Raw genomic sequence first — 16,960 nt, forward strand, 5'->3', positions numbered from 1 at the left:
GAATTCAGAACGTTATGCTTCTGAGACCAACACTCTAGCCACTCATTGTACCATCTCACAGGCTACTGGCTTCTGCTCTTGACTACAAAATGGCAACTTTCAACATGTTTCTGAGTCTTACTGACAAACCCAAAAGCACATTTGGGGGGAAAAAGTTGTCCCCTTACTGTTCCAAGTTTCCTCTGCATCTCGAGGATGGCCGTCTCCAGGTTGCCTTTGTCCTGCACTGCTTCTGCCACCAGGGCATTCTGGGCCCTTGCAGTCTCTTGCACTAAACAGAGAACAGAATAATTGCGATTCACTTGGGAACTATGGCTTGCCCTCCCCCCCTTCCCAAAGCACAACAGTACAGAGCGCGGAGCTGGAGCAGGGCACTGGGTCACTGTGTCTGCCCTGCCAGAGCACAGGACTCTTATCTACCCAGATAAGCTTCGTTGAGAGGAGGAAGTCAAAGAAAGCTGGTCTCTGTCCAGTCTCTTCTCTTCTTCCCTGAGAAGCTTCTGGTTGGAGCAGACCAGCCTCAGCATCTGACAGAGGCTAGGAATCTGCTGCCCGTTACCAGAGTGAGCTCCCCTTGAAACGGTCATTCAAATCTTTGAAACTGAGTGGCGCAGTGGGTTAAAGCTCTGGACTCTGCAGCTCGAAGACGGAGTTTGTTCTGTGCCAGGCTGATAGATGCTCTGGTTTTCTCCTCCTCTTTCATTAATGAGTCCTTGAGCTTTGCACCATATGTACTTAACCCTGTGCACTATAACCTGGCCCCGTAAATATATTTTTAAGAAAAAAAAAAAAAGGAAGGAAGGAAAAGAAAGAGAGAAAGAATTGAAACAGTATGAGCTCACTTCCCAGGGGCATAGAAAGCCAAGTACTACACACCTGTTCTGCACGGAAAGGAACCGCTGCTATTACCATTCAGGTGCGCCGAGAGCAGGAGAGATACCCCATCAGTCTCCATCTCCCGTTCGCAGGGAACATTGAAGGGGGGAGGGGCTCTTGCTAGAAACCAGGAGGAGGTTGAGGCAAACAGGGTCGGGACTAGAAACCAGCAGATTTTCCCCCCTCCTGGATCGTAATGGGCTTCTGTGAACATCTTCCTAAAATAAAGCTTGTAACAAGCCTTAAATTCCTTTTAAATAAATAATATCGCCGCCAGCATTGTCACTGGTCTTGGTGACTGCGTGACGAATTCGTCACCCCTGGAGGTCATTATTATTACTTTAAAGCACTTTATATGATTTATTTTTTGTTGACTAAAAACAGAAATTGACGGGGCCAGATGGTGGCTCACCTGGTTGAGTGTCCATGTTACAATGCGCAAGGACTTGGGTTCGAGCTCCCAGTCCCATCCTGCAGGGGATAAGCTTTGCAAGTGGTGAAGCAGGGCTGCAGGTGTCTCTCTCTCCCACTCTGTCTCCCCCTACCCTCTGATTTCTGGCTGGCTCTATCCAATAAATAAAGATAAAGAAAAATTTTTTAAAAATACAGAAATTGACAGGGAAGGGGAAGGGAGAGAGGGAGAGGGAACCCTGCAGCACACTTCACCACTGTAAAACTTCCGCACTACTGGTGGGGATGGGGCTTGAACCAGAGTCCCTGCACATTGTAACACATATGTTTAACCAGGTGCAAAACTGCACAGCTCCCTTCATTCCTTTTAAAAAATATTTATTCCCTTTTGTTGCCCTTATTTTTGTTGTTGTAGTTACTGTTAATGATGTTGTTTGTTGTTGGATAGGACAGAGAGAAATGGAGAGAGGAGGGGAAGACATAGAGGGGAGAGAAAGACAGACACCTGCAGACCTGCTTCACCGCCTGTGAAGCGACTCCCCTGCAGGTGGGGAGCCGGGGCTCAAACCGGGATCCTTATGCCGGTCCTTGCGCTTTGCGCCACCTGCACTTAACCCTCTGCACTACCACCCGACTCCCCAGCTCCCTTCATTCTTTTGAAGGACCAAGGTATGGATGAAAAAATGGTAGTTGTGAGACTCTGACTACTGTCCTTTTGTTATCCTAATTCAGTTTTAGCATATTAACTATAATGTGTAGTGCCTGATATCAAACTTAGGGCCACATGCATACTAGCTCAATGTTTTAGCCAATGTACCATCTTACGAATCTTTCTGTTTTTTGGTTTTGTTTTTTTTTTTACCAGAGCACTTCTCACCTCTGGCTTAGGGCGTTGCTGAGGATTGAATGCAGGATTTCAGAGCCTCAGATATGAGATCTGCTACATAACCACTATGCTATTTCTCTTAGAATTTTTCAGGAAGTATTTTTTTTTCTTTTTTTGCAACACAAGTAAAATTGCATATTTCAACCACTTAGGGAAAAAAAAAGTACTGCATTCCTCTTCCTAAATTCAATCCGTTAAATATTTTTGCAAACATGCGTATATAGTGGAAAGCGAATGTAGGCCCTCTGCTCTCGACGGCTCCTTAAATAGGAATGCTTCATAGCAACAGTGTGATAGATAACCAACCCACCATAGGAGCAGAGGGTGAGGAAGGCAGCCAAGCGTCCAGCTCTAGACTCAAGGACCAGGAAGAACCTCCCTCTAGCCCCATGCTCTGTCTTTCTTGGGAAGCGCTTTCATTCAGGTAGGGTCTTCTTCACAGGAACTTTTTTTTAAAAAAAATATTTATTTATTCCCTTTTTGTTTATTCCCTTTTTGTTGCCCTTGTTTTATTGTTGTAGTTATTATTGTTGTTATTGATGTCATTGTTGTTGGATAGGATAGAGAGAAATGGAGAGAGGAGGGAAAGTTAGAGAGGGAGAGAGAAAGACAGACACCTGCAAACCTGCTTCACCTCCTGTGAAGTGACTCCCCTGCAGGTGGGGAGACGGGGGCTCGAACCGGGATCCTTATGCCGGTCCCTGCGCTTGGTGCTTAACCTGCTGCGCTACTGCCTGACTCCCCCACAGGAACTTTTGTACCAAACTCCTCGAGTCCAAAGTCCCTGTTTTTTTTCTTTATGAAAATTAGAACCATAACAGTATGACTAGGCATACAGTGAAAAAAAGACTGAATCTCTCCCATGAAGACCTTGGCTCCATTTCCTGGGCTTAACATCATAAGCAATTAAACGGACACCGTTGTGAGCAGCCTCTGGAGTTTTGCACTGATGCATGTCTACAACTGCGTCTATGTGTGGAGTGGAGAGCACGTGTTTATTCTCTAGGGAGCATTTACTTCATTTCATCTCTGTATTGGCTGAGAGAATCATGTCTTTTAGTTTTTTAATATTTTTTAAAATAAAATACCATTTAAATTCATTTCTGGATAATATCTGCTTTCTTGTGAAGATGATTTTGCTATTTGTTTCTATTTGAGTGACTTGACAAATGTTTAGTTAAGATCACGTTCTAGGGCAGCTCTGGAAGGAACGATTTCCCTGGTGGCCAGTGATTTCCATCTCCTTTTGGGTTATTATTATTTTTTTTACCTTCTTTCTGTGCTGTTGAGAGCCTGAGAAAGGACCCAGCAGATGCCCCAGTGAGCATCTTTCTTTATTTCTTCTTAAGATTTTATTTATTTGTTTATGAAGAATGATAGTAGGAGAGAGATAGAAAGAACCAGACATCTCTCTGTGGTATGTGTGCTGCCAGGGACTGAACTCAGGACCTCATGTTTGAGAGTCCAGTGCTTTATCCACTGCATCACCTTCTAGACCATCAGATGAGCTTCTTTCTTTTTTTAAAAAATGTTTTTTTATTCCTTTTTATTGCCCTTGTTGTTTTATTGTTGTAGTTATTATTGTTGTTGTTGTTGATGTTGTTGGATAGGACAGAGAGAAAGGTAGAGAGGAGGGGAAGACAGAGGAGTAGAGAAAGACAGACACCTGCAGACCTGCTTCACCTCCTGTGAAGCGACTCCCCTGCAGGTGGGGAGCCGGGGGCTCCAACTGGGATCCTTATGCCGGTCCTTGTGCTTTGCGCCATGTGCGCTTAACCTGCTGTGCTACCGCCCAGCTCCCATGAGCTTCTTTCTTAACTCCTCTTTAATTTTGGTATTTCCTTCTCAGTTTTCACTGGCTATACTTCTTCACAGGGTGTCTATTTTTTTTTTGAATTTTTAAATTATCTTTATTTATTGGATAGAGACAACCAGAAATCTAGTGGGAAGGGGGTGGGAAAGAGAGGAAGAGAGACAGGTAGACACTTGCAGCCCTGCTTCACCACTTGTGAAGCTTTCTCTCTGCAGATGGGGACCGGGTACTTGAACCTGGGTGCTTGCGCATTGCAACGTGTGCTCAACCAGGTGCACCCCCACCCACCCCCACAGGGTGTCTTGGAATAAATTATGTGCACACAAACTGTTCCTGTGTAACAATAAGTATTTCCATTCAAACATGGTCTTCTAAGTGGACCTGTTGTTCAGTGTTTGTATCAGATTAATGTTGGTGTGTGATGCTCGACAGGTCTCATGCGGACACTGCTTTACATTTGCTTCACCTGAACTGCAGTCAGTGACCTCTAATTAGCCCTGCTGTTGTATTTGGAGCTTTATTTTCTGTACTTTGGCAAAATGTATTTCTGGTCTGGTCAAATGGTTGCTGTGTTCTTGAATCTTTTCTTTCTTTCTTTTTCTTTCTTTTCTCATTTATTAATGAGAAAGATAGGAGGAGAGAGATAAAGAACCAGCTATCACTCTGGTACATGTGCTGCTGGGGATTGAACCCAGGACCTATGCTTGAGAATCCAGTGCTTTATACATTGTGCCACCTCCAGAACCACAATCTTTACTTTCTTGAATTGATTTCATATTGAGTTTTCTGAGCTCTGTCACTGTCGTTTTTTTTTTTTACCTCCAGGGTTATTGCTGGGGCTCAGTGCCAACACAGTTCCACTGCACCTGGAGGCCATTTTTTCCCTTTTCTTGCTCCCCCGTTATTTTTTTATCATTGTGGCTATTATTATTGTTGTTATTGATGATGTTGTTGTTGTGAGTAGCAGCCCAGGCTGGCTCTGGTCGAGTTCTCTCCAACCCAGAGTACATACCCGGGAAGAGGCACCTCCGCACTAGCCCGGCAGCAGGGCCGCTTCACAAGCAGTGAAGCAGGTCTGCAGGTTATCTCTCTGTCTCTCTCCCTCTCTGTCCCCCTCTCCCCTCTTAATTTCTCTCTGTCCTGTCCAATAGTGGAAAAAATGAAAAATGGCTGCCAGGAGCAATGGATTCATAGTGCAGGCACAGAGCCCTAGCTTCAGGATAAGCCTGGAGACAAAAAAAAAAAAAAAAAAAAAAATCAGATCACTACTCAGCTCTGGCTTGTAGTGGTATGAGGAACTGTGTTGGGACCTAAGGCAGGGGAGTCTCTTGCATAGCCGCTTCCTCCTCCTCCTCCTCCCCCTCCCCCTCCCCCTCTCCCTCTTCCTATCAGTGTGTGTGTCTCTCTTCTCACCCTTTAAAGTTGAGGAAGTATTAGCACTATGGGATCAGGATTTTTTTTCTTCCAGGGTTACTGCTGGGGTTCGGTGCCTGCACTGTGAATCCACTGCTCCTGCTGCTATTTTTCCCATTTTGATGCCCTTGTTGTTGTCATTATTGTTACTGGAAGACGCTTTGAAGAGGGTTAAACTGGGAACAGCTGCTGGCTGTGATAACATCACCCCAGAACTCATTCTTAACCTGGGCCCCGCGGCAAAGAAGTGGCTCACTTCATTCCTGTCCCACATCTTGGAATCTGAGTCTATGCCCAAAGTTTGGCGTCGTGAGGAGATTATAGCGGTTTTGAAACCAAAGAAAGACCCAACACTGGCCGCCAGCTATAGACCAATTTCTCTCCTCTCCTCTCCGTGTGTTACAAACTCCTTGAGAGGCTGCTTCTGTCACGTATTTCTCATCTTACAGAGAAATTCCTATCACCCGCCCAGGCTGGTTTCCGCCCAGGAAAATCTACCTGCGAATAAGCCCTGGCCCTCTCAACTTACATTGAAAATGGATTCCAGAAGAATTTAAAGACGGGTGCTGTCTTTGTTGATCTCACAGCAGCCTATGACACTGTCTGGCACCGTGGTCTCCTGGTCAAGATCTCAAGATGCCTGCCTCCATGGGTGGCCAACACTATATCGTTTCTTCTCCAAAACAGAAGATTCCGGGTGCATCTGGGTGACAAGTCTAGCAGATGGAGACTTGTCTCAAGTGGCCTCCCCCAGGGCTCTGTTCTGGCTCCTACGCTATTTAATATTTACATCAGTGACCTCCCAGAAACTTCTTCAAGGAAGTTCATCTACGCCGATGACATCTGCTGTGCAACTCAGGCATCCAAGTTCGACATCCTCGAGGAAACACTCACGAAAGACATGTCTCTGATATCTGATTACTGTAAAAAATGGCGACTAATTCCTAGCACTGCAAAAACGGTATCATCTGTTTTCCATCTACACCATGCCTCGGCCTCGCGTGAGCTTAATGTGCAGCTTGGCGGAACGAGAATCCGGCATGAAGCCCAGCCAGTCTATCTTGGCGTTACTCTCGATCGCACCCTGTCGTTTCACAAACATCTCATAAAAACTGCAGCAAAGGTGGGCGCGAGGAATCACATCATTGCAAGACTGGCCAGCTCCTCATGGGGCGCGAGCGCTTCCACACTACGATCATCCTCTCTGGCATTATGCTATTCCACTGCAGAATACTGTGCCCCAGTATGGTTCCGTAGCCCCCATGTCCACTTGGTCGATTCCAAATTATATTCCTCCATGAGGATCATTTCTGGAACCATCTGTTCCACCCCGGTTCCATGGCTGCCAGTTCTTAGCAACATCGCCCCACCAGATATTCGTCGGGATGCGGCATCATCTAAGTTCATTTCCCACGTCTATGCTCGACCGGACCTGCCAATCTACGCGGATATCTTCGCCCACCCTGTCCAACGCTTGACGTCTCGTCACCCAATCTGGTCCCCTCCGCCTACACTGAACTTCTCTGTTCCAGTCTCTTGGAAACAGAGCTGGCAGTCAGTCAGCTGAGGTAAAGAACAAACACCTCATCACAGACCCCTGCGAGAGTCAACCCGGCTTTGACCTAGCACGTTATGATTGGCCCTCCTCAATCGCTATCGAACAGGCCATGGCCGGTGCGCCGCTATGTTCCATCGCTGGGGAGCCAGAGACGACCCGAACTGCCCCTGCGGCTACAGACAGACTATGACCCACATAGTCAACGACTGCCACCTCTCCAGATTCAAAGGAGGTCTCGAAACTTTACATCAGGCTCAACCTGATGCTGTTGACTGGCTACGGAAGAAGGGCAAACGCTAGAAGAATTGTTACTATTGCCACTGATGTTGTTTTTGTTGGATAGGACAGAGAGAAATGGAGAGAGGAGGGGAGACAGAGAGGGGGAGAGAAAGACAGACACCTGCAGACCTGCTTCACCACCTGTGAAGTGACTCCTCTGCAGGTGGGGAGCTGGGAGCTTGAACAGGGATCCTTGTGCCAGTCCTTGCACTTTGTGCCATGTGCACTTAACCTGTTGCGCTACCGCCCAACCCCGGATCAGGATTCTTATGCCTACTGAAAACCAGACTCACTCTAACCCCGTCTACATTAATTTAATGCTGGCATCATGGTGCTTCTATTCCGTTTTCTAAGCCTTCCATACTATGTCTCTGTTGCAGTCCTCCCTTTTGTACTTCATTCTGTTTAAAAATGTACAAAACAAAGTGATACTTTCTTGGGGTATTTTAAAAATGAGTCATCTCATCATCTTATACAAGGGAAACAGCCCTGATTTACTTCCACTCTTTGTCTTGCTAGTTCTCGTGAGGGTGATGGGCCTACCCTGCACTTCCCTCCACTTGGGAATCCAGGACTGATTTCCAAACAGATGCAAAGTTGCCCTGTGTGGATACCCAGCTTGGAAACCGACAGACAGTAAAGTTCTTCTTTGAAAACAGATGGGGATTCATTTCTAAGCTACACAAAAGGACTAATTTTTGTAAACCATGAGCAATCCATCCTGTGGCATTTGAATAACTTTTCAATTTGTTTCAAATAAAAAATACACAAACAAATATAGCCAAATACAGATGCAGTGATCATCTTCTGTTTAACTGTGAAATTATTGGTTCTACACAGTGTCTACCTAAAGACAGTTGTTTTGGGTTAGGAGACAGCATAATGGTTCTGCAAAAGACTTTTATGCTTGAGGCTCTGAGGTCCCAGGTTCAATCCCCAGCACCACCATCAGCCAGAGCTGAGCAGTGCTCTGGTCTCTCTCTCTCTCTCTCTGTATATATATCATTCTCATTAAAAATAAATAAATATTTAAAAAGTTAATTTTTGATTCTCCCTTTTTAAAGATTTATTTACTCATTTATTTCATGAGTGAGTGAAGGAAGGAGGAAAGGAGGGAGGGCCTGACACATGCAAGGCATGTGTAGGGAGGAGAAGTCCTTGAGATTAGGGCTGTCTTCTGACTATTAAGGGCCAGGTCCTGCCTTTTCAATTAATCTAAATGTAAATCGTTAATTAACAGACTAGGGAACTTATAAACTGCAAACTGCAACTGAAATTGAGAAAGATGTTGTAATTTATTACAAAACCATTCTCACTGAAACTAAAGCAGTAAAAAGAGCAATAGGTGACTGGAGCATTTCCAGCTCCTGAGAGTCTAAGTCCTGAGGGAGCAGTGTCTTCATACTCAACAGCCAGCAGCTCATTTGGGATGTTGAGATGCTGGTGATTTGTCCTAAACAGTATTATGGGACAAGTGCCCCCACGTGGTGGTGGGGTTACTAGGCGGAAGATTAGTAATTCCCAGAGGTATCTGGGTAGCAGGGAACAGCTGCACTCGCTCATGGAAGTGGCCCTGTTACCCTGCTCGGCCAACTCCACTTACCTTCAGGGTTAAACTCAGGTACCCATTTCCACTTATCTTTTAAAAAAAATTTTAATTTTTATTTATTTTTATTATTAGATAGAGACAGAGAGAAGTTGAGAGGGGAAGAGGTTGAGAGAGGGAAAGAGACAGAGAGACACCTGCAGCCCTGCTTAACCACTTGTGACGTTTTCCCACTGCAGGTAGGGACCAGGGGCTTGAACCTGGGTCCTTGTGCACTGTAGTGTGTGCGCTTAACCAGTTGCGCCACCGCTTGGTCCCCTTCCACTTATCTCTTAAATTAAAATTTCATTTTTGTGAACAAAAGAGAGCAAAGCACTGCTCAACTTTGGTATATGATAGTACCAGGGTTTGAACCTGGAGCTTCTGGGATGTCAGACATACAATTCCAGTGCTCAGTGGCCAAAAGAAACCTACCCAGCCCAGTTCTCTCATTGCAGTGCTGCCAGCGACCTTACCATTGGCACAAACCAAGGAGTCAAGGAGGTCACATGCACTGATCAGCCTCACACAGGAGGTACTTACATGTCTTGGCCATTGTCTCCAAAGAATCCAAAATAGACTGACTTCTTGAACTAAGATGTTCCTCAGATGTTTCCACAGATGTCTGTAACTAAGAAACCAAGAACAGAGAAATTCTCTCTCTCTCTCTCTCTCTCTCTCTCTCTCTCTCACACACACACACACACACACACACACACACACACCCCAATGAAAACAAAAGTAATCAAAGAAGAAATTCATAGATTGTTGCATTGTTTTACCAACTTGAAGAAAGGTCATTTAGCAATGAAAATAAAGTTTAGTTAAAACACTATTTTCTAGACAAACCAGAGTTAATGCAGTATAGTTATGAAACATCTTAAAATGTCAGATCTTTTCCTTGAGATATAATTATACTTACCCTGTGAATGCTTTCTCTGACATGAGAAATTAATTTGTACAGAGTCTCACTAGAAAGGGAGGAAAAAAGAAAATCAGTATTTGTGGACTATTGAATAAATGTTAGAGTTGCTTTATATGAACATGGCATGCCTTCACCTAGGGAAGTACCAGAACAGTAATTGAGGAGTTGAAGTGGGGGTAGACAGCATAATGGCTATGCAAAGTGACTCTCGTGCCTAAGGCTCCAAGTCCCAGGTTCAGTCCCCTGCCCCACCGTAATCCAGAGCTGAACATTGCTTTGGTAATAATAATAATAAGAAGAATAAGAATAAGAATTGAGGGGAGTCCGGCTGTAGCGCAGCGGGTTAAGCGCAGGTGGCGCAAAGCACAAGGACCGGCATAAGGATCCCGGTTTGAACCCCGGCTCCCCACCTGCAGGGGAGTCGCTTCACAGGCGGTGAAGCAGGTCTGCAGGTGTCTATCTTTCTCTCCTCCTCTCTGTCTTCCCCTCCTCTCTCCATTTCTCTCTGTCCTATCCAACAACGACAAGAACAATAATAACTACAACAATAAAACAACAAGGGCAACAAAAGGGAATAAATAAATAAAATAAATATTAAAAAAATTTAAAAAAAAAGAATAAGAATTGAGGAGAGTTGAAGACCAGACTCTAGCTGGAATAAAAGAGGACAGTGATGTTCATCGACTACTTCCAAGGCAAACCGTTTTTTTTTTTCTTTTTCAAAATTCCCTCTCTATATATCTTGGGGAATGAAGCCAGGGTCTCTGTATGCGCTATGTTGTGGAGTGTCCAACGACAGATAAGTGACTAAGAAAACTGTGGTCCATGTACACAATGGAATACTACCTAGCTATTCAAAATGATGACATCATCTCCTTCACCTCATCTGGATGAACTTGAAGTCATCATGTTAAGTGAGACAAGTCAAAAAGAGATGGATGTGGGCTGGGGAGATAGAATAATATTTATGTAAAAGATTTTCATGCCCAGGTTCAATCCTCATCGCCACCACAAAGCAGAGCTGTGCAACACTTCTTTCTCTCTACCTCTGTATTTCTCTAATTAAAATAACATAAAATATTTTTTAAAAGAGAAAGATGATGAATACTGGATGATCTCAATCAAGTGGGATTTCACTAACAAGGCCAGGAAGGCCAGGTGGTTGTACGCGCATTAAAGTACACGAGGACTGGTCCCCACCTACAGGGGGAAGCTTCACGAGTGATGAAGCGGGTGTCTCTGTGTCTCTGTGTCTCTCTTCCTCTATACCTCCCCTTTCCCTCTCAATTTCTCTGTTTCTTTTATCTTTTTAAATTTATTTCTTTATTGGGGAATTAATGTTTTACATTCAACAGTAATTTCTCTGTTTCTATCCAATAATAAATAAATAAAAATATATATTTTAAAAAGTCATTATGGTGGGCTGAGTGGTAGCACACTTAACTATGTGGGTTAAACACACATAGTTTGAAGCTCAAGGATCCTGGTTCGAGCCCTCTGCACCCCACCTGCAGGGGGTTGTTTCACAAGCGATGAAGCAGGTCCGCAGGTGTCTTTCTCTCCCCTTCTCTGTCTTCCTCTCCACTAGCAACTTCTCTCTGTCCTACCCTATTAAAAAAAATGGGTAAAATGTCCACCAGGAGCAGTGGATTCTTAGTGCAGGCAGAACCCAAAGTAGAACTTGGACTGGCTGTGTGTACTGCACCAAAGCAGGAGACTCTGGGCAAGGAGGAGAGAGGGCTTCGGGGGCTCTGGGCCCAGCTTCACGGTGGCAGTAAAGGCCCTACGTTGTGAATGACAGTGTTTTCCAGACACCTATTCTGGGGAGATGAGAAACTGTACTCATCTGTCAACTGTACTGTAAACCATTAGCCCCTCAATAAAATAATTGTTTCTTAAAAAGCTACAAGATTAGCAGCTGTGGCCTGAGATGTGACGCAGTCGCTGAAGCGCTGGACTTGCGGGCACGCAGTCACAAGTTAGGCCCCTGGCACTGCATGTGCCACAGTGATGTTCTGGCTCTTACACTCTCATGTCAGTGAATAAATAAATAGAAGATTTAAGCAGTTAGCAGCCAGGAAACCAGCTCAGCTGACAGAGTGCCGGTCTTCCATGCCCGAGCCTCCTAATTTGCTGCCCTTCCCCTTCCCGCCCCCTCCCTTTCCCTCTCTCATGGGCATGCACATGTGTGCACACACAGACTCCCTAGTGTGAACTTGTCTACCTTGTATGAAATAAATTTAAAAGAACAACAAAAATAGAGCAGAGTTATATAAAATAGTGTTAATAGTGGTTCACAGAGTAAGCTGATTCAGAGGCAGACTTGAGAATCTGGCAGACCCAAGTTCTCTGCCCAAAACTCCCACTCGGTTTAGTTGCTCCCTTGGATGGAGTCTTTCCTGACGCCTCCAGTCAGAGCTGGAAGTCTGTCCTCAGGGCTCCCAGAACTTTTGGATGCAACCTCTACTACATCATTTACAACTCTGTGTCTAGAGTGAAAAGCAGAGTCTTTATTTTAAGCTGTCCTGTTCTTTTCTGCTTCAGTTCTTAAGGTGAGGGCCCTAAGGGGAAACAGAACCTCTTGTCTCCTTTAGTGGCTCAGTGTCAGGGACTCACTTTCCTAGTTTCTCCTGAGCCCTGGGCTCTTCTTCCCTCACAGATATCTTGCAAAATCTGGAATCTGGTGCGCGCATGCGTGTGTGTACATGTTCGTGTGTGTTTTCTCTCTCTCTCTGATGGTTGTGGTTACTGCAAAAGGAAAATGCAGCTCTAGTGTACTGGTAGAAGTTCCAGGACTATAATTGCTACAGTGCGAGGAAGAATCGAATGCATTTTGGGTAATGGGAAGAGGGCCAACATTGGACTCACATTGGAATTTGGTTTGGGAAGTTGTCTGTGGTGGAAAACCCTTGGAAATTGTATGACCGAAGCAGAAACCTATCTGAAATTCTCACCATATGTAGTAGGTAAACTAAATATTGTTTAAATGAATCTTTTAAAAAAATAATTAATTTGCTTTATTCTCTCTTTTAAAAAATTTTTTAAATAATATTTTTTATTTTTATTTATTCCCTTTTGTTGCCCTTGTTTTTTTATTGTTGTAGGCATTATTGATGTCATCATTGTTGGATAGGACAGAGAGAAATGAAGAGAGGAGGGGAAGACAGAGAGGAGGAGAGAAAGAGAGACACCTGCAGACCTGCTTCCTGCAGGTGGGGAGCTGGGGGCTCGAACCGGGGTCCTTACGCCGGTCCTTTTGCTTTGCGCCACATGCACTTAATCCACTGCGCTACCGCCCGACCCCCTGTTCTCTCTTTGAAAAGACTTACTTATTAGGGCGGGAAAGCAGCTCAACTAATAAGGCGTGGGCCTCGCATGCCTGAGGTTGCCATCTGATGCCTGGTGTTAGAGGTAGCAGGTTGTGCTCTGTTTTCTAGACATCTTTCTCATGTGAAACTCTCAATTTCACGTGAAGTGAAGAAAATAGTCAGGCGGTAGCACAGCAGGTTGAGCGCAGATGGTGCCAAGCACAAGGACCGGCATAAGGATCATCGACTACTGTGGCTTTTTTGTTTGTATTTATTTATTCCTTCATTTTGAATAGAGACAGAGGAAACAGAGAGGAGGGAGAGAAAGAGAGGGGGAGAAAGGAGGCTGGGTGGTGGCACACTGGGGTAAGCCTGCATAGTACCGTGGGATCCTGGTTCCAGCCTTCGGCTCCCCCAGCAGGGTAGTTGCTTTACAAATTGTGAAACCTGTCTGCAGGAGTCTTTCTCCCTACCTTGTCCTCCCCTCTCGATTTCTCTCTGTCCTATACAAAAAAGTGATAAAATGGCCACAGAAGCAGTAGATTCATAGTGCCAGCACTGAGCCCCAGCGATAACCCTGGAAGCAGCAACAAAAAAAAAGGGAGAGAGAGACAGAGACTTGCAGATGCTTCATGATTTGAGGAGCTTTCCTCCTACAGGTGGGGACTAGGAGGTTCTGATCTACCAGATGCACCGCTGCTCGGCCAACAGGTTTTGTTTTGTTGTTGACCAGAGCACTGTTCACCTCGGAATGACTAGGGACCTCGGGCCAGAAGTCCTGTGCACTACTGCGGCTGATCTGTCCACCCCCATCGTGTGCTTCATTCTAGCCTCTAACACAAACCATGCCACCGAAGTTCCTTTCTTTTTAAAAAATTATTTATAAAAAGGAAACATTGATTAAATAGTGATTTACATGATTACAAATTAATAGGAGTGTACATAAACATCATTCCCACCACCCAAAGACTGTGTCCCATCCCATCCCCCACCCCACCCCACCCCCACCCCATGAGGCTGAACATCCACCCTCACCCTCAACCTAGGGTTTTTACTTTGGTGCCCTACTCCAGCCACCAAATTTTCTAATGCTGATGAAGTGAAAAGAAAACAAACTAAAGGGGGCCTGCCTGGGTGGTGGTACACCCAGTTAAGCACACATAATACTAAGTGCAAGGATTTGTACAAGGATCAGGGTTCAAGCCTCTGCTCCCCACCAGCAGGGGAGGTCACCTCACACGCAGTGAAGCAGGTCTACAGGTGTCTCTCTCTCTCCCTCTCTACCTCCCCCCTCCTCTTTCAATTTCTCTCTATCCTAGCTGATAAAATGGAGAAAATGGCCACCAGGTGCAATGGATTCATAGTGCCAGCACCAAGCCCCAGTAACCCTGGAGGCAAAAAAAAAAAAAAAAAAGAGGAAAACAAAGGCAGAATTTTTTTTTTTATTTATTTCATTTATTTATTACCTTTTGTTGCCCTTGTTTTTTTTTTTATTGTTGTAGTTATTGTTGTTGTCGTTGTTGGATAGGACAGAGAGAAATGGAGAGAGGAGGGGAAGACAGAGAGGAGGAGAGAAAGATAGACACCTGCAGACCTGCTTCACCGCCTGTGAAGCGACTCCCCTGCAGGTGGGGAGCCGGGGTTCGAACCGGGATCCTTATGCCGGTCCTTGTGCTTTGTGCCACCTGCGCTTAACCCGCTGCGCTACAGCCCGACTCCCACAAAGGCAGAATTTTAAGGAGAAAAATATAAATTATGCATCTCTCTCTCTCCCTCCCTCTCTCTCTCTCTCTCTCTCTTTCAGACAGAGAGATCAAGACAGAGGGGCAGAGAGAGAGAAAGGGAAAGATACTACCACTTCCTTCAAGGTGATGGAGTCCCAGGCCAGACCTGGTTACACACTCAGCAAAGCAGTATACCAACTCTGCCCCAATTTTGCATTTCTCACAGAAGTTCTTTAACTTTTTTTTTTTTTTTTTACTTTTCAGAGGGGACAAAATCATGACTGCCAGAAATCTGCAACAAGTGATATTGACAAGAAAGAAAATTAAAAGAAAGTAATTATTAGGTGATCTACAAGAGGGTCATCCACTTGAAAGATCTGCATACCTGTCACATTTATCTTTTGCCCTGTTCTTTTTCTCCTCAAATTGTTCCAACAGACTTTTTGATTTCCCAATAGTCAATGGAAAAGGAAGCAATTCTCCATCTTTAGTATCTCCTCCAAACAACTGGGGCTTTGTCTGGTACTTTGTAAAAATATTAGGTTCACTCTGTTAAGTGAAAGAAATTATGACACTTCACATGTAAAGTATTTACAGCAATTGCTATTTTCTTATACAATGCAGAGTTGCCTTTAATTGCCAACCAAAACCATCAAGCATTTTCATTTCCCTTTAACTTCATCCAGACCAGAAAGTTATATTAAAATAAAGTAATTTTTATTAATACAGTTTCTGCCTTGCTGACCCAGAGGCATTTAAAATGTCAGCTAAAATGGGTTAAAACTCATTTGAATACATTTAAAGGCAGTAACAGAATTATTTATGTAGTCTTTGAGATAATGTATTAAAAGTTTTCATTTGGAGAAAAATAACTTTAGAGGAGAAGGCTCCATGGTAGAATGCAAGACTTGAGTGAATGAGGGCCCAGGTTCGATGTCTAGCGCACTGCCGAAGAACTGTGCCCTGGACACACAACCTCTCTCTTCTCTCTCTTTCTCTCTCCCCTCTCTCTCATGAAAAAAGTAAATAGTACAAAAATATTTTCACTTGAATAAATTAAACTCAAATTCCTATTCCTCAGCAACTAGTGAACTGACCTATTTGTAAATCTGATGTAGACTGGAGAGTAAATATACCAGCACATGGTAATAAGCTATTTCTTACATTCTGAGGTAAAACTTTGAGATACTCAGGGAACATACTAATTCCTCTTATCACTAGGTACCAATTTTTTGGACTAAAATACTTAGGGAAGACTCTACTAATTAAAGCACATACCTAATCCTATTGTGTCCATTTCATGTAGGCAAGACTAAGTAAAGTTAAATCTAATCAAGATATGTGTATCTGACAAAAGAAGATAAGCTGATTGGAAAAAAAAAAAAAAGTTAAGGAATCAAGGACTGAGAGACAGCCCACCTGGTAAAGCATGCAGCTTACCCTGTGGAAGGCCTGGGTTCCAGCCCCAGCACTACATGGGAGCACCATAGTGACACCGGGCAAGCTCCACAGATGACAGAGGAGTGAGGAAGCATCTCTCCTATCTCTGTCTCTCTTTCCTTCCTCTTTTTCTTTAAATATTTTTTCAGACAAAACAGAAAGGTAATGGTGGGGGTGGGGAGAAAGAAAGTGCAGCACCTTTCCCTCTCCCTCTCTCTAGCTCTCCTTTCTCTTATCAATTTATCTCTGCCATTAAGTAAATAAAATAAAATCTCTGATCCATTAAGTAAATAAAATAAAATTTTTAAATGGTATTGTTTTAAAAAAAGAAGTTTGACATGAGAGAAGTCAAGAGTGTAACAGCAATACAAGAGGGGTACCAGGGACCTAGCAGGGAGCCTCAGATACGTAAGAGTCATCCTCTCCCTCCCCCACTAATAAAAAAAAAAAGTGCAGCACCAAAGCTTCCTTCAGTGTGAAAGGGATCAGGCTCATGAGTTGGGCACAGGGCAAAGCCATGCCCAGGTGAGCTATTTCGCTGGTGCTCTCTCTAAATAAAGAGTGAAAGAACTGGACTCAGAAGCCACTCAGTAGTGAAGTGTATATGCAAAACTAAGTTTGTTCCTTTGCATCATGCCTTAAAATATTAAGAAATCAGATCCAGGTAGTGGCGCACCTGGTTAAGCGCACACATTACAATGCTCAAGGACCCAGGTTCAAGCCCCTGGTCCCCACCCGCAGG

At 44.3% G+C, this 16,960-nt stretch overlaps 1 protein-coding gene across 1 annotated transcript in view; it reads right to left on the reverse strand.

Moving 5' to 3' along the window:
• Nucleotides 1–16,960, reverse strand: part of IHO1 (interactor of HORMAD1 1) — a 39,446-nt gene that overhangs the window by 2,492 nt on the left and 19,994 nt on the right. The window contains exons 4-7 of the mRNA XM_007533590.2: nt 15,164–15,327; nt 9,744–9,792; nt 9,365–9,452; nt 168–271 (exon numbers count right to left, since the gene is read on the reverse strand). Of these exons, the coding sequence (XP_007533652.1) occupies nt 168–271; nt 9,365–9,452; nt 9,744–9,792; nt 15,164–15,327 (405 nt within the window). The remainder of the gene's footprint in view (nt 1–167; nt 272–9,364; nt 9,453–9,743; nt 9,793–15,163; nt 15,328–16,960) is intronic.

Source organism: Erinaceus europaeus, chromosome 12, assembly GCF_950295315.1.
Source record: "Erinaceus europaeus chromosome 12, mEriEur2.1, whole genome shotgun sequence".
NCBI lineage: Eukaryota > Metazoa > Chordata > Mammalia > Eulipotyphla > Erinaceidae > Erinaceus > Erinaceus europaeus.